This window comes from Mauremys reevesii, linkage group 3 (genome assembly GCF_016161935.1).
Source record: "Mauremys reevesii isolate NIE-2019 linkage group 3, ASM1616193v1, whole genome shotgun sequence".
In the NCBI taxonomy this organism is placed as follows: Eukaryota; Metazoa; Chordata; order Testudines; family Geoemydidae; genus Mauremys; species Mauremys reevesii.
This window is the reverse complement of record NC_052625.1, coordinates 188,131,794-188,158,999: the sequence shown is the minus strand read 5'-3', so window position 1 is coordinate 188,158,999 and position 27,206 is coordinate 188,131,794. Positions and strand designations below refer to the sequence as shown.

The window sequence follows — 27,206 nt, the reverse complement described above, 5'->3', positions numbered from 1 at the left end:
TTTCTTAATTTTTGGCTCGAATGTCCACCAAGTGATCACTACCTATAACCATTCTGAGTACCTTTGCTAGGCAAATCTGTACCCGCTTGTAAGCACAGATGTTTAAACAAACAAACTTCATTGCGGGGCAGGGTGTGGGGGAGGGGAGGGGAGGGTGTGGAGGAGAAAAGGGAAAGGCTAGGTTGACTGGGACAAATATTTACAATTTCTCACCTTCCACCACTATTTACCCCAGGGTGCATAAGTCACAGTCACAAACAATTGGACCCTGAATGACTGATGCAGTTTGTTCTGCCTTCCAGCCTCCCACTCTCAGTTCATGGTTCCCCAGCTTCCACACTTACCGTTTGTGATTCCAAGAGTTCAGGAAAATCAGAATCCCTGTTTTGTAGACAGCTCTGGGGCTCTACCAGCCCTCCTGCTTTATTGATTTCAGCACCTAGGACAGGCAGACCTCACCCGAGTCGCTAAGCTGACACAGACCTGTTGCTACAAATTCCTCTGCTCTTGCTTTAGTGCACTCTGTTGCTCTCACTCTGCTGCTAGAAGCTGTGACCTCTGGGTGAAACCAACTGCTGCTTTTCTTTGCCTACCGGGTGCTATGGCTGGGCCCAACTCCAACTTTGCTTTGCCTGCTTCTCAGATGACCAGAACTGCAGCTGGGCTCTGGCCTCTGCTTGCCACTGGTAGGAACCTTTGGTGGGCTCTGCTCACATAAGGCAATGATGGGTCTTAGCACAGCAATTTCAGATACAAGGGTTTCAGTGGTTTTAAGAATCCATCAGAGTCCCTACCACCTAACAAGGTGTTCCCAGCACAGCATGTCCAGCCTTTGTACTTCTATCCCCTGGGTCTGTCTGTCCCTGGCCTCTTACCCAACCCCGGAAAACATTAGTTTAATCAGGGTGATTCCTACCCAGTCATTGTCCAGGCTTCGTGCAGGTGGGGTCCCAACAGGGTAATCTCAAAAATTATGGGCCCCAAGTACAAAACTTGGATCAAATTATACCCCTGTGTCCACAAACGACCTGTTTATATGTAAATGAGATACTGTCTCAGTTGACACCCCTTGCTGTCCAGCAGATGAGGTATTGCCTTACTCAGTCTTCTTTTTCTGTCTGAAGTAAATGTAGAGCAACAACTATAGTTTTACATTAAGATGGTTAAGCCAGATAATGGTGTCTGCAGTAGCAGAGTGTATTGCTGTGATGCCTCCTTTGTATTTGTGGGCATTGAGTTGTTGTATGTTCCATGGTCTGTTCTGTGTGACCACAGTCGCATGCTGGAGAGTCTTTAATTTTCCATTTGTGCAGCAAGTATCTGCCATGGTTTGTGTGGATATGGTTTAGGGTTACCCAAGAGCTTCAAGGGAGACCAAAGCGAAGGATCTTCCACACCGGGTCTTTCACAAGGTGTTTATTTGTGACTTCCTGGGAACTTCATTCGGCTTTCCAGGCTTCATCAGGGTTGAAGTTGCATTGTTGAAGGTTAAATGCATGGGTCCAAAAGGGCTTACGTGACTTCAAGCGGTGGTGAGGGATATTGTTAAGGTCCCAGTGGATGGGAAGATGTTAGTTTTCTATGATCCACTGGAATTCCCAAAGGGTTGCGGCATTGCGGTGAATGGTTGGGGGAGCAATGTGTGACAGCACTGGCACCCATGGTGTTGGGTCGACTTGAGGGTTTCAGTGATGCACTACATTGCAGTGTTCAGTTGGACATCAACAGGTTGAGTATGGCTACTTTTGATCCATACTGGTGCACAGTACAAAGGACCATCGCTGATGTCGATGACATTGATGCTCCTCAGCTTGCGCTTGCCACTTTCTTGACCAGGTTGACCCTTGGTCTTCGTCACTCAGTGAGCTCCCCTTGCTCTTCAGCAGATGGCATCAGAGAGCTCACTCAATTACCTCCCTTCTCTCATAGGCTTCAGGCCACAGAGTTTACAATAGGAACACCACCTCCCCAAGCAGCTGATAGGCGCCCTCCCCTGTTGGTATAGCTGCATCTACTCTGGTAAGCTAGAGGGTGGGGTTTTCTGCATACCCTCTGACTGACATAACTATGCCGGTATAAATTTTAAGTGTAGACCAGGCCTCTCTCTCACACTCACATGATTTTGGAAGGGATTCTGGTATGAAACCCTCTCCTGCACGCTTGTGGCACTTACAGGGTGACCAGACACCAAGTGTGAAAAATTGAGATGGGGTGGGGGGTAATAGGAGCCTATATAAGAAAAAGACCCAAAAATCGGGACATTTGGTCACCCTAGGCACTTAGCTAAGGATTAATGTGTAGTGATTCCAGAATACCAGTGTGGCCATTCCTTCTTCCTTTCACTGCTCTGCTGATGCTATTTATTGAAAGGAGTATCCTTCTATCCTTGGTACCTCTAGTACCTGGGTGCTCTTGTGCATTTAGATCCCATCTGCAGACCTGCCCCTGCAGTGCTCATAGGAAGTGAGTCTAAAATCCTAGTCAATCACTCCTCTGGGTTTCCTGGTGTATTCTGTCAACTCTTCTTGTCTTGTTTAGAGTACATGTTCTTTGGGGTAGGACTAGTAGGGTTTCATTATTCAGCACCAAGCACACTGTGAGCACTATTCAAATAATAAATAATAATATAAAACTTTTTAAACTCACCATCCTGCTGGATGATTGTTCCAAGCTGCAGCATAATATTAACCTGAGGTTGTTATAAGTGTCCTTGGTAAATCTCAGTTTTGGTTCCTTTCTGCTTCTGTGCTTTGGTTCTGCGGACTTTCTTTTATCCTGGTGCCAGTTACAAATGTTTCATCCTCCTTCTTGTACCCTGAGGCATGGAGCCTGATTCTCCTCTCATTTATTCCAATGTAAATTGAGAGTCCGTCCTTTGAAGTCATTGGAGTTACATGGGTGTAGAACTAGTAATAAATTGCAGGAGAATGAGGTGCAAAGGGGTTGGACTGTAGAAGAGGAGCTGGTGAATAATTGCTAGACAAGTACAGCATTACTTTTTTTAGTTACTTCAAACTCTCTAATTGCATCTATTCACATAGATTCATAGATTTTTTTTTTAAGGCCAAAAGGGGCCATTATAACCATCTACCCTGACCTCTTGCATAACCATTCACCCATTCATTCTTGCATCAAGCCCATAATTTCTCTTTGAATTAGAGCATATATTTTAGAAAGAATTCTTGTCTTGAATTAAACACTTCAAGTGATGAAGAATCTATCAGATCACTAGATAAGTTGTTCCAGTCATTAATTACCATCGCTGTAAAAATATATGTTTTATTTCTAGTCCAGCTTCCAAGCATTGGCTCTTGTGATGCCTTTTCTGCTAAACTAAAGAGCCCTCTACCACCTGAGATCTTCTCCCTATGTAGGTACTTAACAGACTCATAGATTTTAAGGCCAAAATAGACCATGGTGATCATCTAGTCTGACCTCCCGTGTAGCACCGGCCATAGAACTTCCCTCAAATAATTCCTAGAGCAGATTTTTTAGAAAAACATCCAGTCTTGATTTAAAAATTGTCAGTGATGGAGAATCCACCACGACCCTTGGTAAATTGTTCCAATGGTCAGTTACTCCTACTGTTAAAAAATTACATCTTATTTCCAGTCAGAATTTGTCTGGCTTCAACTTCCAGTCCTTGGATCATGTTTAAACCTTTCTTTGCTAGATTGAGGAGCCCATTATTAAATATTTGTTCCTCATGTAGATACTTACAGACTGTAATCAAGGGACTCCTTAATCGTCTGTTTTGTTATGCTAAATCGATTGAGCTCTTTGAGTCTGTCACTATAAGACATGTTTTCTATTCCTTTTATTGTTCTTGTGGCTCTTCTTTGAACTCTCTCTAATTTATCAACATCCTTCTTGTATTGTGAGCACCAGAACTGGGCACAGTATTCCAGCAGCAGCGGTCACACCAGTGCCAAATATAGAGGTAAAGTAACCTCTCTGCTCCAACTTGTGATTCCTACTTACGTATTCCAGGATTGCATTAGCCATTTCGTCCATAGCGTCGTACTGGGAGCTCATGTTCACTTGATGACCCCCAAATCTTTTTTCAGAGTCATTGCTTCCCAAGAGAGGTAGTGACAAGTTCTGAGGTTCTGTGCTGGTTATCAGGTACATTAGCAAATGCGGAAGACACTCAGGCACCAACAGCGTAGAGCAGCTACCTACCAAATCTGCCTTAAAGAGAAGCAGCAATCTGGGGATAAGATCCCTGCAGCTTTTTCCATTAGAATGCTAGCCTGGAGAGGTTCCTACTTCCTGACCTCTCTCAGGGCAGGCAGCAAAGAGTCGGTTTGTAGCTGAATATTAGGGGCCTGTGCTTTCAAAGAAGAATATCTCGAGTTCTGATCCTCGATGTGTGCAACTAGCTGATGCCCATGCTGTCTGACTGAATACTGTGCTGGATTTTTATTTCATTACAGTAGGGGATCACAGTGATGCTGTGTGGTGAACTACAAAGATGACAAGCTGACACCAGGCCAGATGGAAAGCTTTTTGGTACTGCATATTTTACACTGAGGCATCCAGGGGAAATGTTTCATGGAGCAGAACTCCCTGCATGTTTGCGGTCTGTTCATAAACTAATCCAACATGCATATTTCATTACAGGTCTCTAAGAAGTACAGTGAGATTGACGAGTTTTACCAAAAGCTGATTGCCCACTACCCACAGGCATCTCTTCCACCATTACCCAGGAAAGCTCTGTTTGTCGGGGAATCTGATATCCGAGAACGAAGAGTGGTGTTCAATGACATCATGAGGCTCATCGCCAAAGATTTGGAACTAGCAACAAGTCCTGAATTACTGGAATTCTTAGGTAACTAAAATAATTATATTACGCGCACACAATACACACATACACACACAAACCTGTTAAAACGATATTAAGTCAAGCACTCAAAAGTTAGAAAATACTAGAATTAAGGTCTCCTGTGCAACCTTAATTCAGTCCCCCTTGTGCATATGCATTATGGTACAATCTTTAATGACATGATCACATGCTATTTTTTCCTTGCCTCATTGCACAGGATGGGCCTGCTCTGGAGATGAATGAGGGCTGTGTATCGAAGGAAGCTATTGTGTATAGATCTTGCTTTATTTGTTGCTGACGTTGGAAGATGTGTAGTGGAAGAAGCAGGGGACTGCAGGAAAAGAAAGGATGGTCTCATGATTCAGGCAGTTGAATGCTGTCCTGGAGAATTGGATTTTGCGCCTGCCCCTGCTGCAGGGTTCCTGTGTGATCGGGACAAGCCACTTAAAGCAGTCTTTTCACAAGTGGTCACTAATTGTGTGCTCCTCATTTTCTGGATGCCTGACTTGAGATACTGAGGTCTGATTTGCAGAAATGGAGAGCACTCACAGCTGCAACTGAAGTCAATGGGAGCTGTGCCATGAACATATAAAATGCTGTATAATGCTCTGAAAAACCGAGCCCTAGGCATCTCAGATTGGGCATCCAATATTAGTGAATGCTTTTGACTCTGATCTCTCTGTGCCTCAGTTCCCCATCTGTAAACGGAGGATAATACACCCACTTTCCTCGCAGAGGAGTTGTGAAAATCAATTAATTAATGTTTGTGAAGCACATGGATTCTACAGCAATAAATGCCATAGGAAAGCCCATGAGGAAATTAATAATTCTGTCTTCATGGTAGGATTTGAATAGTGTGCAATAAATAAGGTCTGGGAACACACACTGAACAATGAGGAGAAAAGACAATATTGAATAGCTGCTCACTAAATGAATGAAGCAGAGGGTCTTGTGGAAAAAATAGGATGTGACCAAATAATTAAAGCCTGTATCATAATGCATACTCATAAGGGGTTGCACAGGTAATCTTAATTCTGGCATTTGACATTGCAACCTTAATAATCTTATAACACAGTATTTTTGTGTGTAATTTTCTAGGTTTTTAAAAAAGCAAACTGGAAAAAATTAATTCCATCATGTGGCATCAGATTGACACCCAGCTGGATTATCGGAAGAGTTGGAACCTTTACATCCACTGCACAGACATTTTCCACTTGAGCTAACAGAGTAACTGATAGCAGTAGTAGGCCCTCTGGACCAGCACTAGAGGGGGATGCAACACTTTGGCAGAGGCGTTCACAGATATTTTCTGGCAGCAGAGGAATGATGAGACTTGGGAAGTTTGGGCTGTGTATGTCAGCGTCTCTGCGTATCTGTGTTTTCTCATTGGTACATCTTGAAGTAAATTAATTACCATATTATATATAACAAATTCCCACAGAGTTTTAAAACTGCATCTGAGTAGCCTATTGTGAAAATGCAATAAATAAAATAATTAATAAATAAAATCCACCATTATACTGTTTCTCCCACGTGCTCCCAGAGATGTCTTGCATACCCCCAGGGGTATGTGTACCACAGTTTGGGAACCTCTGTTCTAGTGGGCACAGTCTCTTCTACCCATTTTAGATTTTTGAATTGAAGAATTGGACCACATACTTATCTCAACTTCATTTTTCATGCAGTCCAGGATTGTACTTTTAGTTTTCACTCTCTGATGGGGTTTGACCTGAGAGCAGCCCAGATATGTTAAGTCAGTATCAAATATTTCAGATCTAGAGGTGCATAATGGCATGTGAGTGGATAGAGGGAACTAACTCTGCCGTCCAGATGGCTGGATATAGTTGACAATAGCTGATTGTAAAGCTAGGAACATATTCTCCAAGCCTAACTATTGGGAACAAGTGGAAGAAATTGACAAAGAAAAGTATGGCTGTGAGTTTAAATTGGCATGCTCAATTCTTAATGCATTGTTGTTTTTCGCAGGGACAAAATCTACTAGTGTCATTGACTTGAAAGGTAAAAATGTTCCTGAGGAGGAGGAGGAAGATGAAGAAAATGAAGAGTTAGATTTCTTCAAAGAGGAGAGGACATCCGACATAATCCCTCGGTTTGGGTTAGTAAAAGATCAAGATGCCAAAAAAGAGGAGGAAGAGGAGGAAGAAGATGTAGATCCTCTTGGCATAATCAGGTATGACTATTTTCTCTGTTTATGCCATTTTACGTAGCGTATATGGGCCAGGTTTCACTTACACTATTGAAGTGGGAGTTGCAACAGTATAAACCCAGTGTGGAAGCATTTTTATTATGGTGTCCACGTGTGGGCTTTTCCGTTCTTCTTCCTGACTCCGAAGAGCTCATATGCACCTGAGCATAAGCAACAGTATCTGGAGACTCTGAATAATTAAATCAAGACCTGCTTAGGTAAACAAACTTAGATACCTACTTATCTTGTAATTCTAAGACAATTATTTTCTTTATTTAAATCTGAAATCCCTCACTAATTCCCAAAACCACTTCTAAATTGCAACAGAAACCCTGCGGCTAAATTGGCTTACCTCTGTCGCCAGGATTGTCAGCAGTGCCCAACTTGAGATAATTTAAAGGATCTTGATATTCAGAAAATGCTAAGCACCCTCCTCTGAAAATCATGCTCTTTTAAGGCCTGGTCTACACTAGGAGTTTATGTCGAATTTTAACCGTGCACCCGTCCACACCAGGAAGCTAATTAGTTTGACCTAGAGGGCTCTTTAGTTCGAATTCTGTACTCCTCCCCAACGAGGGGAGTAGCGCTAAATTTGACATGGCTATGTCGAATTAGGCTAGGTGTGGACGGAAATCGGCCTTAGTAGCTCCGGGAGCTATCCCACAGTGCACCACTCTGTTGACGCTCTGGACAGCAGTCCGAGCTTGGATGTTCTGACCAGCCACACAGGAAATGCCCAGGGAAAATTTGACACGCTCCGGCACCTTGTGGATGTTCTGCAGGACTGCAGGCAGGAGGACAGAGCCCCCCTGCACTGTATCTGCAACCGCCCTCCCCTGCCACAAAGTCCTAAACCCCCCTCACCCAAAGTAACAAGAAGGAGGGGCGACAGGGGCCGTGAAAACTGTCACTGCACCCCTGCAGAGTGCACAAATACAAGAAGTCTCTCATTCCCTAAATGTTGAGAAGTCCTTCCCTTCCTGGCTCACCGAAGCCCCAATCCCAGTTTCATCCCCTAACCGTGTAGTTGATTATTAAAAGTAGTTTGCTGTTAATTACTATTTCTGTCAAGTTTTTCTACAGAAGACTGTCTGTGGGTGGGGGGAAGGGGGTTGTTAATTGCATAGGACAGTCACCTTTACCAGGGTACAGACACGGGGGCAGGATCAACAGCAGGTCACACACACAGTGCAGTCAGTAGGCACCCTGGTCGGTCTGGGAGGTGTTTTCCATGTTCTGTGTGGGTGGGGGGTACGTGACTTTGTGGCATGGGAGGGCGGTTACAGAACGTATGTAGCGGTCCTTGTCCTGGACCACAGAGCCACGCAGCAGGGGAATCTGTTACCGTCCTCCCCCGCCACAAGGTCACGTAGCCCCTGCACACAGAGTCCCGAAAAGGAGGGATGGCAGGCTCCGTTGAAACAACCAGTCCGGCACTGCAGACCGCTCTAGGAGCAGGAGCCTATCATTCCTCGAGTGTAGAAGCGGTGTTAACATCACTGCACACCCTACCCACCACAGTCTGCGTCCCTGTTTCAACCCTTTAACGCGAATTCATTAATAAAGAAAACGTTGTTAATTAACAAAGTTCCATTAACTTTATTTTTAAACGTGTGTTGGAAGGGGGGAAACGTGGTGAACGGGGTATGTAACCGCAGAAGAAAGTCAACAGTAACTGAAGCAGGGGCAGGTTCAGCTTCTCTGTAAAGAAACTGAACAGTCACAGGTTACCCTGCTCGCTGAGGAACCTCGCTTTCAAAGCCTCCCGGATGCACAGCGCTTCCCGCTGGGCTCTTCTAATTGCACGGCTGTCTGGCTGAGCGTAATCAGCAGCCAGGCGATTTGCCTCAACCTCCCATCCCGCCATAAAGGTCTCCCCCTTGCTCTCACAGAGATTGTGGAGCACACAGCAAGCTGCAATAACAATGGGGATATTGGTTTCGCTGAGATCCGAGCGAGTCAGTAAGCTCCTCCATCTCCCCTTGAGACGTCCGAAAGCACGTTGAATGATGACAGTTACCCAAGACCACCCTCGACACATATTTTTTCCCCCAGCATGCATTGTGGGGAAATCCCAAAATTCAAATGGGCAGCGGGGACTGCGGGAACTGTGGGATAGCTTCCCACAGTGCACCGCTTCCAATGTCGACGCTAGCCCCGTTAGTGTGGACTCACAGAGTCGAATTAGTGTCCTTAGAGTGGACACACAAATTCGACTTTGTAAGGTCGATTCCACAAATTCGAATTAAGTTAAATCGAACTAATCTGGTAGTGTAGACATACCCTAAGGTGCATCAAGTCAGACACCAGTTACTTCTGAAAATCTTGGCTTAGGACTGCAATACTGCTCTGAACTGGTTCCTCCCTAGGATGGCGACATGGTATGGATCGTTCCTTTTACTTCTCGCACTTAAATCTGAAAGTGATTTAACCTAAGGTCTCCCACGCTGCAGTCGGGCCAAGCAGAAATGTTTAATTCTGGAAGCATGTTTTAGAGCTCATTGCCACTATTAGAACAAGTTGCAATTACTAACTTTCAGACATTGTTCTTTTTACTTAATGTATTTCATTTCTTGCTTGTCATTAAAATATTTTAACTGTTACCCGGTTCTTTGCCAAGTATCCAAATTATTTCTTGTTTTTTCTTAAAGATGGATTTTTAAAAAATGGTTAAATTACTGTTTACAGTGAGACTCTAGGTATAGCAATACTTCCCACAAAATGATCCTCGGCTGGTGAACTTACAAAAGAAGCTGTCCTTTTTTGGATAGGAAAATGATCTTTTGAGTTAGAAAATGTATTGTTGGATTTCCCACTTATACCAAAGATAAGCTGCAAAGAATTCACAGTGCCAAAACAAACAAAAAGTTTGCTTTTCTGTTCTGCGGTGGTTTGACATGCATCTAAATGTCTGAATCTTTGGATCTCTTTAGTGTATTGAGAGATGACCAGATCTGGCACTTAATCCCCATTTAGCTTCCTGTTCAACACTTCCTAACAAAGTAACATTCTTGCTGAAATCAGTGGAGTTTTGTCTAAGTAAGAGCAAATAAGGCACTTAAAAATATGTACTCAGCTACAGTGGGAATCTCTGTATTGTTGATGAATTTTTTTAAAAATCAAATGCTTTGAACAGTAAACTCAAGTTTGACAGGTGGCTGTTCTGGCATCCAGCTAATCTTGTTCTTTTTCTTTTAAAATGTTGTGCACAAAGCACCAATATTAAGGGTGTTACAAAAGCCAGAAATTTAAAGTTGAAAAGATCCGCCTGAATCTGATCTTATGCTGCTGCTGCAGTGGTGTAAGTCCACCAGCTTCAGAGGAAGTAACTCCCATTTGACACCAAGGAAATGGAGATCAGAACCAGGCCTCATGTCTTGAGCAGCTCCTTTTGTGCCTGCACTACTGATCTTGTGCTATAGATCTTTCTTTATTATTTATTTGTATTACTGTGGTACTTAGAAACCCAGGACCCCATTGTGCGTAGCGCTGTACAAAAACATAAATGTTGAACCCTGGCTTCAGGCACTCTGCCATAATTAAATTTCACAGTAACATCTCAAGTAAAATGGCCTGGTTTTTACCACTATAAAATATATAAATACCAGCCAGTTACTCCCCTCCCCCACAGAAATGACATCTGTACATGTTGATAGCCTGTAGATACACCTTTTACAATCTCCCACTGTTCTGGGGCTCCTGTGAATGAACTATGTAAGGTCCAGAAAGAAAACCCAGTTCCTGAGATGAAGGCAGATCTTTAGCCTTAACTCTGGAGTTTTCTGCCCTTTGTCGGTTGTAATGTTTTATCTGCACATGTGAATGTAAAGGCCCAGTTGGCTCTGGAGCAGTTATGATCTATAGTGTAAATGTACAAGTTACTTTTTCAGAGGTGGATTTTGCAAACTTCCTAGATAACAGTGGCTTCTTCATATATTAGGGGAAATTATCAAAGAATCATAGAACTGGAAGGGACCTTGAAAACTGTTATCATGTCCCCTCTCAGTCTTCTCTTCTCCATACTAAACAAACACAGTTTTTTCAATCTTCACTCATAGGTCATGTTTTCTAGATCTTTAATCATTTTTGTTCCTCTTCTCTGGACTTTCTCCAATGTGTCCACATCTTTCCTGAAATGTGGCGCCCAGAACTGGACACAATACTCCAGTTGAGGCCTAATCAGCGCGGAGTAGAGTGGAAGAATTACGTCTCATGTCTTGCTTACAACACTCCTGCTAATACATCCCAGAATGATGTTTGCTTTTTTTGCAACAGTGTTACATTGTTGACTCATATTTAGCTTGTGATCCACTATGACCCCCCCAGATCCCTTTTTGCAGTATTCCTTCCTAGGCAGTCATTTCCCATTTTGTATGTGTGCAACTGATTGTTTCTTCATAAGAGGAGTACTTTGCATTTATTCTTATTGAATTTCATCCTATTTACTTCAGACCATTACTCCTGTTTGTCCAGATCATTTTGAATTTTAATCCTATCCTCCAAAGCACTTGCAACCCCTCCCAGCTTGGTATCGTCCACAGACTTTATAAGTGTACTCTCTATGCCATTATCTAAATCATTGAGGAAGATATTGAACAGAACCGGACCCAGAACTGATCTCTGCGGGACCCCACTCATTATGCCCTTTCAGCATGACTGTGAACCACTGTTAACTACTCTCTGGGAACAATTTTCTAACCAGTTATGCACCCACTTTATGGTAGCTCCATCTAGGTTGCATTTCCCTAGTTTGTTTATGAGAAAGTCATACAAGACAGTATCAAAAGCCTTACTAAAGTCAAGATATACCACATCTACTGCTTCCCCCCTATCTGCAAGGCTTGTTACCCTGTCAAAGAAAGCTGTCAGGTTGGTTTGACATGATATGTTCTTGACAAAACCATGCTGAGTGTTATTTATCACCTTATTATCTTCTAGATGTTTGCAAATTGATTGCTTAATTATTTGCTCGATTATCTTTCTGGGTAAAGAAGTTAAGCTGACTGGTCTGTAATTCCCCAGATTGTCCTTATTTCCCTTTTTATAGATGGACACTATATTTGCCCTTTTCCAGTTTTCTGGAATGTCTCCCATCTTCCATGACTTTTCAAAGATAATTGCTAATCACATCTTGTTTTTTATTTATTGTATAGAACAGAGGCTTGAGTACCATAAACTCTGTCAATATACCTGCCACGAAGGAGCAGAAAAAGCCTAGGTTACAAGCAAGCAGCTCAAACCATCTTAAAAGTGTTAAACTGTGTCTAGACCTCAGAAACACTCCCCCTTGCATTCTCCCCCCTCTCCGTCGCCCCGTGAATTCAGTTGTATTTGGTCCTATGTTAGCAGTTTGTTATGGGTCTTTGGTAGGGTGACCATATTTTCCCAAAGGGAAAATCGGACACCCCCAGGCTGGCCTAAGCCCTCCCTGAGGTCACCCAGCCCCAATGCTCTTGGCTTGGCTCGAGCCATCCCGCTGCCTCCATGTGAACCGCCCCCCATTTGACCCCCCCTACTTACCCACCTGCGACTCCCCAACCTGGTCCGAGCACCCAACTGCTTGCCTGCGACCCCCCTGTGATCCTCTCCGCCCCCCCTGGGGCTGGTTTGACCCCCCCCCACCCTTCTCCCCTGTGTATGAGGCTGGTCCTCCAAGCCCCTCCACCACATGCAGGGCTGGTGGTCCGAGCCCCGCCCGCCACCTGCCTGCAGGGCTGGTGGTCCGAGCCACTCCTCCCCGCCCCGCCCCCCCGCATTGCCTGCCTGCGCATGGGGCTGCCTGAGGACCCCTTGTCCCCCTGCCTGTGGGGCAGGCTGGCCAGCCCGATCCGCTCTTCCTAGCCCTCCCTCCAGTGCAGGGCTGGCATTGTCATGATCCCCCGTTCCTCCACTCCCCACTAGGGGTCCCACGTGTGAGGTGAAACGCTGCTCACAGCCTGCTCCCACTGCCCCCTCTGCCCGGGGGAGCAGGGAGCAGAGCAGGTGCATGGAGGAGGGAGGGCACGCCCGGCCCTGGCTTCTCCCCCATGCAAGGTGGGAGCTGATGGCAGCACAGCAGGTGCAGCAGCAGGAACAGGGGGAGTAGTGGAGTCTGGGCTGCTCTTGGCCGTGCTGTCACTGCCCATCCCTGGCACTGCCTCTGGAGAAGGCGGCAAGTGAGATTCCGTCATGGGTGTGAGCTGGCGAGAGCAAAGGGGGGCGTCAGGGCCGCTTGCTACCCCCCGCTGCTGGCTCCATGCTGCGATCCCAGCAAATACAGGACAATTGGCCCATATTTAACAAAAAGTCAGGCTATCTGGAAGAATGCTTAAATACGAGACTGTCCCATTAAAAACAGGACATCTGGTCACCCTCGTCTTTGGGCCGTGGATAGCAATGTGTATGATTTCTCCTCTGAATCCAGTTGAACTCTCCCACATTAGCAATGACCCTGCTGCTCTGTCCCATTCTCTTCTGCCAGGGCACTATCATTAGGAACTGGGGCCCAGGCAGCAAGGAAAGGGGAAGGCCCATGTTACAAGGTGGTTGTTTAAATGTACTTTGGACAAGAAAAACAAGCAAAGGAGAACGCCGTTCAAATGCTGTATTTTCCTAGCGTGCAGTTGTAGGGCAGCCTGTACATCCAGGCACACAGCTGTGAAGCCTTTAGAGTTCTAAACAGGCAGATCTTTATTTGCTGTCAGTTGTTGAGTCACCAGTGAAGGTCGCAAACCATGCTTGGACATCACTGCTGCCAAGTGACACAAATATTTGTGCTGTTTCCAATCCAGTTGCTGTCGGAACTGCAACTTACAAATCCCATTAAACAACCCTTCCGTTCCTCCTGTCCATTCCGTCCTCTTGTGAAACATTTTAGGGCAACAACCTGAAGAGATTTTCAAATTGGAGACAGTGGCTTGGTGCCATAGCTCTTTTTTTTTTTTAAACTGTGGCGTGTGTATTGCTGATCCGGAGAGGGGCTGAGCCACTCCCCTTTAAGCCAGCTTCCTTTGGCTTTATTTGGAGCCTCAGTTCTCAGCCTCATGAGATCAGTTCTAAAAAATCTTTGATTAAATGTTTTTTTGGATAGGCTCCCCTGCTGTTTTTAAACGTCGGGCATAGCATTTCTGATCCCTTTCAAACCTAGTAGATAGGAGGAGCATGGGAGAGGTGCTCTCATTCCTCTAGGAATTTTATTGCTGTAGTTTATCTGTATGTCTGTTGATACAGATTGAGCTGTATTTTAACTGTGTTCATTTCTTGGATATCCCCTTGATTCAGATCCCATCATGGGCTTCCCCTTTCCGTCTGCATCAAAACTGAGGACCTTAAAGGCTTTGCACAGCCTGACTCCCACCTGTTTCATCACCTTCTGTTCCTTGTTTGTCTTTCTTTGCTACATAACTTTTTGTCCCCATTATGGACTCCTCCCACTGTTTGTTTCCCTGTCGCCTCCTGGGCCTGGATCCCACTCCCTGACGCTGGCTGTCATTCTTGTACATTGTCCCTGCTTTAATACACTTTGTCCTAGAGACCGATAAACCCTCTGGGGAAGGATAGTGTAGATATTATAGAAGTATCTAAGTTGGAGTTTGTTGCAATAGGTATCTCTGCTTTTGAAAAGATTGCCATGAGATCTTCAGTGGAGCCTATTCCTTGTTTTTAATATTTGAAACAATAAAAATTGCCACACAGTTTCTGTGTGTATAAGGGTTGGGGGTGGGAAGATTATTTAAAAACAAACAAGCAAATCCTGCTTTAGAGCAAAATAGAGTTGAGCTAATAAGCCACATGCTAAACCCCATGGCGCCCTCACTCCACTTCTGGCACTGCTTCGTCACTCAATAATTGCTGCAAGAGTCAGAAAGGGATTTTTCCTGTCCAAGCAGAGCATGATGTAATTGGTGTGGAGTGCTATACAGGGGGACTGGATGGCTCAGGGAGTGGGTCATGGGTTATAGATAGGGCCCTACCAAATTTACGTCTCTGAACAATGCATCATAGACTGTGAAATCTGGTTTCCCCCATGAAAGCGGGTCTTTTGTGTGCTTTTACTCTGTACTCTACAGATTTCACAGGGGAGAGCAGTGTTTCTCAAATAAGGGGTGCTGACCCAAAAGGTGGGCGTGGGGTCACAAGGTTATTTTGGGGGGGGAGGTTGGTATTACCATCCTTACTTCTGTGCTGTCTTCAGAGCTGGGGGACTGGAGAGTGGCAGCTGCTGACTGAGGGCCCAGCTCTACAGGCTGCAGTGCAGAAGTAAAGGTGGCAATCCCATACCCTGCCATCCTTACTTCTGTGCTGCTCAGGGCCTTAGCGGGACCCGCCCGCCGGCAGTAATTTGGCGGAGGGGCCCCCCGCGCTGGGGGCCTTTCGGCGCGGGTCCCGGAAGGGAAGGGTCCCCCGCCACCGAATTACCGCTGAAGACCAAGCTGAACTTGGCGGCGGGTCCCGCTCCATCTTCGGCGGTAATTCACCAGCAGGGGTCGTCCGCCCGAGCGAAGGACCTGCGGAGAAGGGAGCAGAAGAAGCTTCTGCACCCGGCCCCGCAAGAGTTTTCCGGGCCCCCCGGAGCGAGTGAAGGACCCCGCTCCGGGGGCCCCGAAAAACTCTGGTGGGGGCCCCTTTGGGGCCCGGAGCCTGGGGCAAATTGCCCCTCTTCCCCCCCCTCTGGGCGGCCCTGGTGCTGCTGCTGGCGGTGGCTCTGCCTTCAGAGCTGGCAGTGCCGCCGCCAGCAGCAGCGCAGAAGTAAGGGTAGCAGTACCGGAACCCCGCCTACAATAACCTTGCGACCCTCCCCCCCCAACTCCTTTTTGGGTCAGGACCTCTACAATTACAACACCGTGACATTTCAGATTTAAATAGCTGAAATCACGACATTAACAATTTAAAAAATCCTATGACTGTGAAATTGACCAGAGGGGACCCTGAATTTGGTACGGCCCTAGTTATAGAACCTTTCCTCTGTGGGTCCTCTCAATCAGAAGAACCAACCATCACCTATAACTCATGCTCCCTGTAATGGTTTCTTCCTCAGTATAAATATGCTCCCTGAAGGTCACAGCTCACGTCTGGTTAGGCACTTGGATTTGAATTTGGGAGTTCCTGACTCCCACTCCCATGTTCCATCCACTGCTGCTCATTCAGGATATCAAATGTGGCAGCCAAATGCAAAAAGAAAAATAGTGAATAGGCATTCTGAATTGGATGCCAGAGTTCTCAAATTGGCATTGAGGTGCTAACCATGTAGCAAAATGTCTGCTTTAGGATAATTTAGGAACCTAAAATTGGTCTCTGTGTATTCCTTTTTTTTCTTTTCAGATATAATTAATGGCTTTCCTATTCCTGGGACAAATTTCAGTTTTTCCTCTGTCAGTGAGGTACCAATATCGGAGCAAGCTTTTAGTGAGGGCACATTCTGCTGCTGCATGTGCATCTCTTGATCTATTGTTAAATTTCTGTTTATAAAAAATCCTCTGGTCATTATTTCCCAGGCTCTGGGGAGAATTGCTGTTGTAGTCTTAAGCAGTTGCCATATTTTAGCACAGCGGTATGTGCATTTCATAGATGGATAGAGTTATTCCAAATTTATGTATATAATTAAAGTTTGTAAAGCACTTCAAGATCCTTTGGGAAGGAATTTAAGTAAATTATTTTAGTATGCTTCATTTTCCTTCTGATTAGACCCCAGAATATATTTGGTAGTGCTTATAAATAGGTTATATAAACACCAAAATTACTTTCTCATCCCAGAGGATTACAAAGAGCTATGCAAGTTTAAACGGCACTCTGTATAGTGTGATCTCTTCATCCAGAATAAAAATGCAGCTACTTCTGGGGTAAAACTCAGTGATTGTTTACTACTTTATAGCACCACCACACTGCAGCCTAGAAAAATTAGTGGAGAATACCTTATCCAAGGGAAATGCTGGGAGAATTGTAGGTAGATGTAATAGAAGTATCTAAGTTGGAATTTGCTGCAGTAGGTACCTCTGCTTTTGAAAAAATTGCCATGAGATCTTCAGTGGATCCTATTCCTTGTTTGTAATATTTTAATATATAAAACAATAAAATTTGCCACCCACTTTGTGTATAAAAGAATGGCAGAGAACCAAATACTACCAGTTAATAAAACTGCAATAATATTGCTACTAGTTTGAACAGACTGTTAAATAATTTCTATAATCCTTTTGGCAAACCTCTCTGTTGTTTTCCCTCATTCTATGGTTCTTTCTTCTTATTTAACAATAATATAGAGAGTCACCTGTAGCCATGTAGAACAAAACATAACATGAAAGTCAAGCAGAAGCTACAGAAAACAGCCTTGCAAGCATAGAGAACAAGTCTTAGGCTAAGTGATGTAAATATGTAGAAAGCAGCAGATTCCTTAAAAACTGTGCAGGGTAATTTCACAGCTAAACAAAATCCAAAGTCCCTTTATACTCCAGCTTTGTTATGAGAGCCAAGCATGATGTAATTGGGCAGCTTTTAGACATGCTTTGTCTCATGGGCTTTAGCATAATGGGTTGACTCAAGCCCTCAATTAGAATTAAAAAAAAAAAAAGCATTATCTCATTGATTAGCCTGATGTCTGTACTGAGCCACAGGAAATGTTTAATCAATAGATCTAGGGAACTGCTTTGTAGCTGAGACAAATTGCTAATAGGGGATGAATTTCAATTACCTGTTTTCTATTTCATGAGTTTAAATGAATCATTTGCTTTGAAAGAAGCCTGTTTGTGGGAGTGAATGTTCCTTCAGTTTAAATACCTGTGGCAGATCTTGCATCCCCATCCATCTGAATCAGTGGTCCCCAACCTTTTTGACTGGCGGGTGCCAGCCGAAGGACCACTGCGGTGGCGACGCCTCTGGATGATGCCGCTTGCCGTCGACAAGCGACGTCATCGAGAGGCGGTGCCGCCGAAATTCGGGAATAACGCCTCTCGATGACATCACTTGGCGGCAAGCGTCGTCATTGAGAGGCGTCCCTGCCGAAATGCCGCTGAAATTCCGCAGCATTTCGGTGGGTGCTCTCCCGGGGGCCAGGACGCGGCCGCATTAAGATGGCGCCCATGGGCACCGCGTTGGGGACCACTGATCTGAACAATTAAGTGCCCAACCCAACAGACTGAACCTTGGTTCTATGGTCTCCATTGGTTGGTTCTATGTGATGCTGTTGCAAAAAAAAGCAAACATGATTCTGGGATGCATGAACAGGTGTGTTGTGAGCAAGACACGAGAAGTCATTCTTCTGCTGTACTCTGCGCTGGCTCGGTGTCAACTGGCGTATTGTGTCCAGTTCTAGGCACCGCATTTCAAGAAAGATGGAGAAATTGGAGAGGGTCCAGAGAAGAGCAACAAGAATGATTAAAGGTCTTGAGAACATGACCTATGCAGGAAGGCTGAAAGAACTGGGTTTGTTTAGTCTGGAAAAGAGAAGACTGAGAGGGGACATGATAGCAGTTTTCAGGTATCTAAAAGGGTGTCATAAGGAGGAGGGAGAAAACTTGTTCACCTTAGCCTCTAAGGATAGAACAAGAAGCAATGGGCTTAAACTGCAGCAAGGGAGGTTTAGGTTGGACATTAGGAAAAAGTTCTTAACTGTCACGGTGGTTAAACACTGGAATAAATTGCCTAGGGAGGATGTGGAATCTCCATCTCTGGAGATATTTAAGAGTAGGTTAGATAAATGTCTATCCAGGAGGGTCTAGATAGTATTTGGTCCTGCCATGAGGGCAGGGGACTGGACTCTGACCTCTCGAGGTCCCTTCCAGTCCTAGAATCTATTAATCCTGTCCCAACATACCTGCTACAAAGATATTTACCCTATTTTTAAGGACCAAAGAATTGGCCATTGCAAAATGATTTTTGGGAGCAAACCATAAAACATGTCCAGAAGTGCCATTAATTGTCTGGTATAACTATACAGTTATTAGCTGGTGCAAGTTAAAGCAGTCTAGGATCAGATTCTCCTGTGGTAATTGGATTGATCTGTAGTCTGGTAACACACTATGGAATTTTTCACATCTAGACTGCCAGCTCAAGGAGGAAGAATGGCCTTGTAAAAGTACAGAATTTAAAGTACAGATCTGGGAATTGGCAAATGTAGGTTCTGCTCCTGGATCTGGCACAAGGTGATCTTGGGTAAGTCATTTAACAGCTGTATGCCTTGGTTTCCCAATGGGAAAACAGAGGTTAATACTTACTTTGTAGGTGGGTTTGTGAGCTGAATTCAGCTCTGCCAAAAGCTTTGAGATCCTGTAATGGAAGGCACTCTAGAAATGCAAAATCAACTCCAGGCTGTTATTAACGATGATGAAGGGCACTGAAGTTCATGGGAATCTTTCCATTAACTTCAGTGGGTTTTTGGAACAACCTCCAAATGCTTTTTCATGTTGAGCGGAATATCTACAACGAACGGCCAGCCTCTGTCCAGATCCTAGTAGACAGGAGTGACTGTCATTGAAAACTCCTGCAGCCATGACTAACCCCCCCGTAGCAGTCTCAGGAGAGAGGACAAGGACTGATCATGTGTGAAGCAAGTTCAGGGTTGAGGAAGCTTGCCTAGCAGCAGGCTGTGCTAGATGCCCTCCTGTGACAGGACGGGACTCACCACTGCGGCGCCTCCTGCTGGCTGTCCTGGAGATCAGCTGTGTACCCCAGTGTGCCCTCTTCTGGTGATGTCTCACCACCATTGCTTCTGCTCCAGAGACCCACGTCACTCCCAGGACTGCAGCGTCCTGTTCAGGACATAGCCCTCCGGCTGTGCCACACTCTGTGCTCCCTCCCCGTTTCAGGGGACAGTATCGCAGGCCCTCAGTCCAGCCACTTCCTCAGTGGCAAGTGGGAGTTCGGACCCAGGCCTGCCCACTACTCCAGGTCCTGGCCCAGGGACCCTGCAGATGGCCGTTACTTGCAGAGCCCCCTCCAACTGCTCAGTAGATTTCCCTGGGCCACTTCCCCACAGCTGCAGCACTCACTTTGCCCTTGCCTCAGGGCCTCAGCCTGCAAATGTCTGCAGCCCACCAGGAGCTGCCTTTAGCTCTCTGGGTCTCTGCCTGCAGCACTGCTCTGTCCAGGGTGCTTGCTGCCTTCAGCCTGTAAGGGAGCTAGTCCACCTCCCTCCTCAAGCTCCAGGGAGTGTAGTTCTCTGTTCTGCAGCCCTTTTTATATGGGCCTGCCCGGCCCTGATTGGCTGCTCCTCACAGCTCCTCTCGGATTGGCTGCCTCCTGTGCAGCCTCCCAAGGGCTCTATTAACCCCTTAGAGCCCAGTGTGCGGCAGGCGCCCCATCACACTTTCCAATAGTTCAAGATGTTTCGTGGGCACTAAAAGGAAAAATAAGTACATAAATGAAAAAGTCCCCAGGTGGAATTTTAAGGCTTTTATTCTAACATTTGATTAACTATAGCTGGGAATATAAGTAGGACTTAAGATAAGAAGCAGTGGACCAAGTGCACAGATTGAAATCATTTGCTAAAATCCCTCACATAAATAACTAAATTCTTGAAACAACAGTCCATTTATTTGAATCTGTACTAGGTTTGCTATCTCCAGTGCTGCTTTCCCTCGCAACTCTGCTGTTAGCCAAACATGGTAGCTAAACTGGTTGGAGCAGCCAAGTAGAGAGATGATTTCCAAACCGATTCTGTGCTCTCCTTTGTTGAAACTGCAAATATTTTTGTCTGGAATAATGTTTACTTAGAAGAGTCTTGAAAGCTTCCTTGAACACACAGCACTGCCTCTTGACCTCACAAGATTATCTCAATCCATTTGCTAAAGAGGTCTTGTTTTTCAATTCTGTGACAGGTTTGCTGCTTGGCTATACTTTTTACATGAGCCAGACCTGAGTGTAAAGAGCTTGTCATAGAAGTTCTTGTTCGAGTACCACTTGAAAATGAGGTTTAAGCTCCTAAATCAGTTAGGCATTGTAATGCTGAGCACAAGTAAGGCCTAGATACCTTTTAAGAATCTAGGCCTTGAGATCTAAATCCAGCTTCCACTGAGTCTTTCCATTTATTTCAAGGGCAATTAGATTTGACCCTCTATTGTTATTATTTATTACTTGTATTCCAGTAATACTTAGAGGCCCCCACTGTGCTAGGCTCTGTACAAATATTATAAACAAGCAGTCCCTTCCCAAAAGAGTTTATGAATTAAGTAGAGAGGAAAGGTGGTCCAGTGTGTGCTGGGGGCACTAACCTGGGACTCTGGAGAACTGATTTTAGAGCTGGATGGAGAAAGATATTTCCATTTCATGGAGGATTTTGCTATTTTATATTTACAAAAAAAAATTACATTCTCTGCAAAAGGGGATGGATGTGGGGTCCCTGACTTGCGGGCAATCTGCTCCAGAGCTGCAGACCCGGCCAGCCTGGGCTCCTCAGTCTGGGCTGCTGAGAAGCCAGGCAAGCAAGCTAGCAGGAAACCAGCCAGCTTCCCATAAGAACCTTGGCTGGTTTCTAGAGAAACTTGGTCTAAATCGAACCATCTCTGTTGAATGTTTTGATTTCAGTAGGCCATTCCACTGAAAAACTGCATAGTTAGTATTTTTCCAACCAGTTCTAACTGGTTTCAATTCTCTGCTCTGTCACAAACTTCCTTTGTGACCGTGGGCAAGTCACTGAGCCCCTCTGTACCTCAGTTCTTGTCATGGGGTGTGCACCCCACACAAGCCTAAAGGAGTTAAGGTGGTTAGGTGGGCCAATTAATTGCCTAGGCTGCACCTGGAGGAGGAGCCACGGGGCAAGGACTAATTACAGATGAGGCTTATCTGGACAGGAAGAGGAGGAGCCTGTATAAAGCCCAGCGGCTGAGGGCAGATGGGAGCTGCAGAGAGTGAGGCTGTGGTCACTTTCAGGGTTAGAGAGAAGGCAAAGTAGGAAATAGCCCAGTGATACAGCAGTGAGGTTCAGGACTGTGCAGACCTTGGCTGCTTGTTGTAGGGTCTCTGGGCTGGAACCTAGTGTAAAGAGTGGGCCTGGGTTCCCCTGCCAGGCACTGCTGAAGTGGCACCATTAAGAGGGGGGGTGAATGAGAAAGCTGCCTAGGTCAGTGGGCCCCAAGACACTTTGGTATCCCAGAAAGGAACGACTACAGTGATTTGGCCAGAGAGCCAAGCCACAGAGCAGGTGAAGCCGAGCCCTGAGAGAATGAGACACAGGGAGAGTGACAGAGTCCAACTGCAAGAAGGGGCATCGGCCTGGCAGAGCTAATCCCAAGACATGACCAGAAGGAGGTGCTACAGCTGTGAGGAGGGCACCCTCTGACCGTTCCCCATGTGTAAAATGGGAACAGTACGTTCCTACCTCCCAGGGATGCTCTGAGGATAAATACTTCAAAGGCTGAGGCACTCAGATGCTATGATAATGGGGTCAGATGAGGAGGTAAGATAGATAGAAGTGGTAATCATTTACATTTATGCAGGGAAGTTTGAATTTTGATCAGAAACACTTCAGCTTACGGATCTGGATATGGAAATTTTGTTGATTTTTAGCAGAAGTTCATATAATTTACCCTGAATTAATGACATGGCAAGAATAACCACTAAAGCAAAAACTAAATGGTGTATTTGTTTTTTACATCTTTGCTCTTTTTGTCATCAGTATTTATTCCAGATAAGGTTGGTTCATTACATCAGGGTAGAATAATCATGTACTTTCTTTACTGCACAGTGCCTTTTGTCCAAAGGATTGCCAGGCATTTTATGAACATTAGTTACTCACAGCGGTGCTATAAATTAACAGTAGACAAACATTATTGGGCCAGATTCTCCACTGATGTAAATTTGCATTGGCTGTACTGGCTGGGCACCAAGTTACACCAGCTGAGGACCTGGCCCATTATCTCAGTTTTGCAGGTGAGTAAACTGAGGCACTGAAAGGTCAAACTACTTGCCCAAGTTCACACACTGAGTCAGCAACAAGGAGCTCTTCCTGAGCGGGCCCACACACAGCCACAGGCCTCTTTCCACCTCACTCCCCAATGGAGAGATTGCTTGGGATTCAAATGCTTATGGTTTGTATCTGTGGGTCCATGAAAACCTATTTGTGCTCCTTGTCACACACACGTGCTCCCTGTTGCATCTACTCCCTTCCCCACCCCCACCAAATCCTTATCCCCAAATGAAGGAAAGGGGGAGGGGAGAGCCTGCAGTGAGAGACCGTAGCACACCATCAGTTAGCTATGTGGGAGCAAGGGGAAAATCCCGTAATAAATCATATAGCTGTATCAGACGCATGTTGTATAAAATAATGATTCTCTGGGCATATGGAACCATAGAGGCCTTGCTGATCTGATCTGTCTCCAGTCTCTGCAAAGTGCTGCTGGAATAGTAAGTGTTACTGCACATTATCTGATCCTGCAGAGGTTATTGTCGATAGAAAATGTGTTTAGAAATTGTGTTTTAGGAACTGTGCCATGAAAAACAGGCATAGCATAAAGTACAACCTACAGCTGTTCCTTTCTGATGTGTTAAACAAAACTCTGTGTGGGCTCTGTTGGAGCTAAGATGGAAATTTTTTGCTTTTCCCTTCCCAGAGTGTGACTTCTTCCTATCCAGATTTATTATTTGATTATACAGTAGGAATTGATCTATAGAGAGGACAATAAATCTATTCTGACTTTGAGAGGTTAATTACGAACTATAGTGTGGATATTCATTTTTCTTTTTGAAAGCAGTGATGATTACTATATATGCCCTTTTTAACCGTGGTTTTGATCTTTTCACATTAAACTGAGACTCCTGTCTGGGACTTGATGGCTCTCAGCCATCAGGAAAGGGATGCGGAGCCCAGTATGGTAACATTGTGTGTTTCAAGCTAGCCCAGGCCCAGTGACAGATATTCATTACAAAGCACCGTAGCAGGTTACACACTTAGCAGAAGAGAGGCCAAGGGGTGGCTGAAGCAGACTTACTCCTAAAGTGGTCCATTCTGGTTAGCACTGAGAAGGCTGGTGGAGCAGTATGGGAAGTTTGTACTGTCTGTGCCAATGAGGTATCTGTTCAATGAATGAATAAGACAGTCTCTGGGTCTGTCCTTTGAGTGTTTTACAACCATGCTAACTTAACTTTAAAAATACTAGTCCAGCTGGAGCACACAGCACACCTGGGAGGTAGATCATGCTATTGTTATTGTAGAGGTGAGTAACAGTCACCAAGATAGTGACCTGTCCAAGATCTCACAGGAGTCCGTGGTGGAGCTGGGAGTCTGATGCCTAGACAGACATTTTGAGACTATTGTGTTATGCTCTGTCAAGGGGGTTGAAGGTTGGGTTCAGACTTCAAATGCACTTAGGCCTGAGTTCAACAAAACACTTAACTCTAAGCATGTGCTTAAGTGCTTTGCTGAACAGGAATGAAGTTAAATACATATTCAAAGGCCTTAATGCTGGTGAAGACCGGGCCCTCTTGTACATGTCATTCACTTTGTAATAAAAGTTGCTGTTTGCAGCACTCTGTCATCAGTACTAACCTGTCTGTGGAGGCAATGATGGTGCCTCACTCATTACCTGGAGAAAATGTGGGCGCAGTGGCCAAGTAGAGAGAGGAAGCAAGGTGGTTAGTCTAGAAACAGCAGTCCTGGCTGGAGAATGCAGTACTGCCATAACCCATTACATTGTGGAGCACTGACATTTGGGTCTCATTCTTAGGGCTTGTCTACACAGGGTATTCATGGGGAAATTAGTGTGAAATAGCTAGGATGTGAATTTAAAGCACAGTGGATATTCCAACTAAGTCTCCATGTGGACACTCATTCCACACTTAGTGCCTTTGTGCAGTTTAGGTTGAATTATTTAAAGGCCTGATCTTGCCAGGTGCAGAGGGCAATCAGAATTTCACCAAATTAGGGTCCTATGACTCTATCTAGCAGCCAATTATCCAACGATTGTGATTCCATATACAAACCTCATGTGCCCATGTCCTGAAATTATTTACATGCAAAATGCAAAGGTTTGTGGGTTGAGAAGTCAGAACACTTAGTGTCGGGGTCATGAATATATGAATGTAATTCTAAAAGCAATGAGTCAGTGAGTTGTGTTGACTATTTCAATCCTTTCCTATGCCAAGAGAGGAAAATGATAAGCTGTCCTCCCTGCATGGGCAGAGTTAAGGAGGGTGGATGCCTGGCTTGAGAAGTGTCGACTTATCTCTGTATTTCCTCAGTTTTGAACATGTGAGGGAGACTTTTTCCCCTCTGACATGAATTGGTGCATCTATACATGCAATCTTAATTAAATCTTGTGTGTGAGAAATAGAATTTTATTCTTGCATTGGTTTCATTCATGACATTAGGGGCCCACATACAAATTATTTCTAGGATCCATTGCACGGATATTAATGTTTTTAAGTCCTCACTTTTGAAAAGCTATTAAATACACATTAGAAAACAGCTTGTTCAGATGATCTCTTGGCTGGCAGGGAGCCAGTAGTTGGTGACCAACCACCAGCGTGTGCTGTTCTCTCTACATTCATGCCATCACTTAGCTCCTACAGTGTTCCGGTGTGTCTTGCTTTATTTTGTTTCCTGCAGAGCCATTACTGGGTTTTGGCAATTGGTTCATTTTATCTAGTGGCACAGCAGGCAAAACAACAAAGAAGAAAACTGACCCATCTGAAGAGTATGTAGTTGAGGCGAGGGCAGGGAAGACCAGTCTAAGCCAGGTGCTTCCTGGGGCCATATCATTAACTACTCAAGGTATTATACCTTTTAAATGATGTAATTTTGTCTACATATGCTACCTAGCTGTTGCTGGAATTTGCCCACTGCCTTAGTAACCAGCATATGTTTTGCTTATAACAATGTACTGAGATGCGGTGTAACCGGGGAAGTTTTAGACTGGAGCATCCCTTGTACTTTGCCAGAGGTCTCTTAGGATGGGGGTGGGACTGTGTATATACCAGGCCCAGAGGAGTGAATATCTTGAGACCAGACATGCCAAACCCACAAAAAACCTGCAGAAATTGGACTTGGTTTTGGCTTAATTGGCTTGTGAGTGGCTTGTTGGATAGTTTTTGGCTTGTAGCTTGTTTGGCTTGTAGCTTGTTGCTTGTTGCTTCTTTTTTTTTTGATCGGCTCCCGACAAGCAGGGGAAATGGGGGGCAAGAGGGGGAGAGAGTCAGGGGTGCACAGTGGGCCCACCACAGTCCCAGACTGCACGCCGGGGGGGATCTAGTCAGATAGAGTGTTGGGGTTCTTAGGAATTGGCTTGTTTTGGCCTTGTTTTGAAATGGGATTAGCTTGATTTTTGGCTTATTGTGAAAGTCGGGGTGCTTATTTACCACATGAAACTGGGCAACTGTGCTTGAGACATGATTTTCCAAGGAACTTCGAAAGTGAGGGTTGGGGCAGGGGGAGTAGAAGGAAACAGGCTTCTCTGTTCACTTTGTACACACAAAATCAGAGCGCTGCCCATGCACCTGGTTCTCATGTCTGCTCAGCATTTGGATGCAGTAGTGATGGAGCACGCTTCACAGCGAATTCAGTTGAGGCAGCAGCGCAGTGGGAATCTTGTCTCTTATGCCAATGAACACAGCGAGTAATGGAGTCGCTGACTGGCATGTGCAGCAGGATCCACTGTGGACTGCCAGGAGATGAAGTGCACTGGATGATTAGGCAGCATGAAATTAAACCCCCGCAAAGCAGTTTCTAAATGATTAAGCGCTGCTCTTCCGTAAGAATAGCCTCCTGTATTTAGGGCTTGATGTTCAGAGGTGTTGGATTCCTGCAGCTCCTATTGCTTTCACTTAGAATTGTAGGTATTTAGCACATCTGAAAATCAGGCCCTGGGTTAATTTCACATTAAAATAAATTCCTTGATTGAGTGGTTCTGAAAAATTATTCAAATATGACTCTAAACTAGAAACAACTGTTATCAGTTTTTCACTATTTCATTGTTCAAGGAACGGGTCACTAACACCAGAAATGATTGCTGTTTGCATTCATCATAACTAATTTTTAGAAGCTATAGTAATCCTACTCACTGATATTCAAGGTTTCATTAAATTTGATACCGTAAATGCACACATGTGGAGACCTCTGAATTTCAGATTTTCCCAACCACTATCACATTTTCCAGCAGTGATATGTGACGTACAAAGTGAAATCTAAAGAGGTGCCAGGCAGAGCCAAGTCAGAGAGAGATTGCCCTATGTTTAGATTTAATATATTACTATAAGCTGTTTATTTGTGGAACC

At 44.9% G+C, this 27,206-nt stretch overlaps 1 protein-coding gene across 2 annotated transcripts in view; it reads left to right on the top strand.

Moving 5' to 3' along the window:
• HS1BP3 (HCLS1 binding protein 3) overlaps nucleotides 1-27,206 on the top strand; it is a 78,971-nt gene that overhangs the window by 17,545 nt on the left and 34,220 nt on the right. For both annotated transcript variants that reach the window (XM_039532679.1, XM_039532680.1), the window contains exons 3-4: nucleotides 4,624-4,831; nucleotides 6,812-7,016. In XM_039532679.1, the coding sequence (XP_039388613.1) occupies nucleotides 4,624-4,831; nucleotides 6,812-7,016 (413 nt within the window). The remainder of the gene's footprint in view (nucleotides 1-4,623; nucleotides 4,832-6,811; nucleotides 7,017-27,206) is intronic.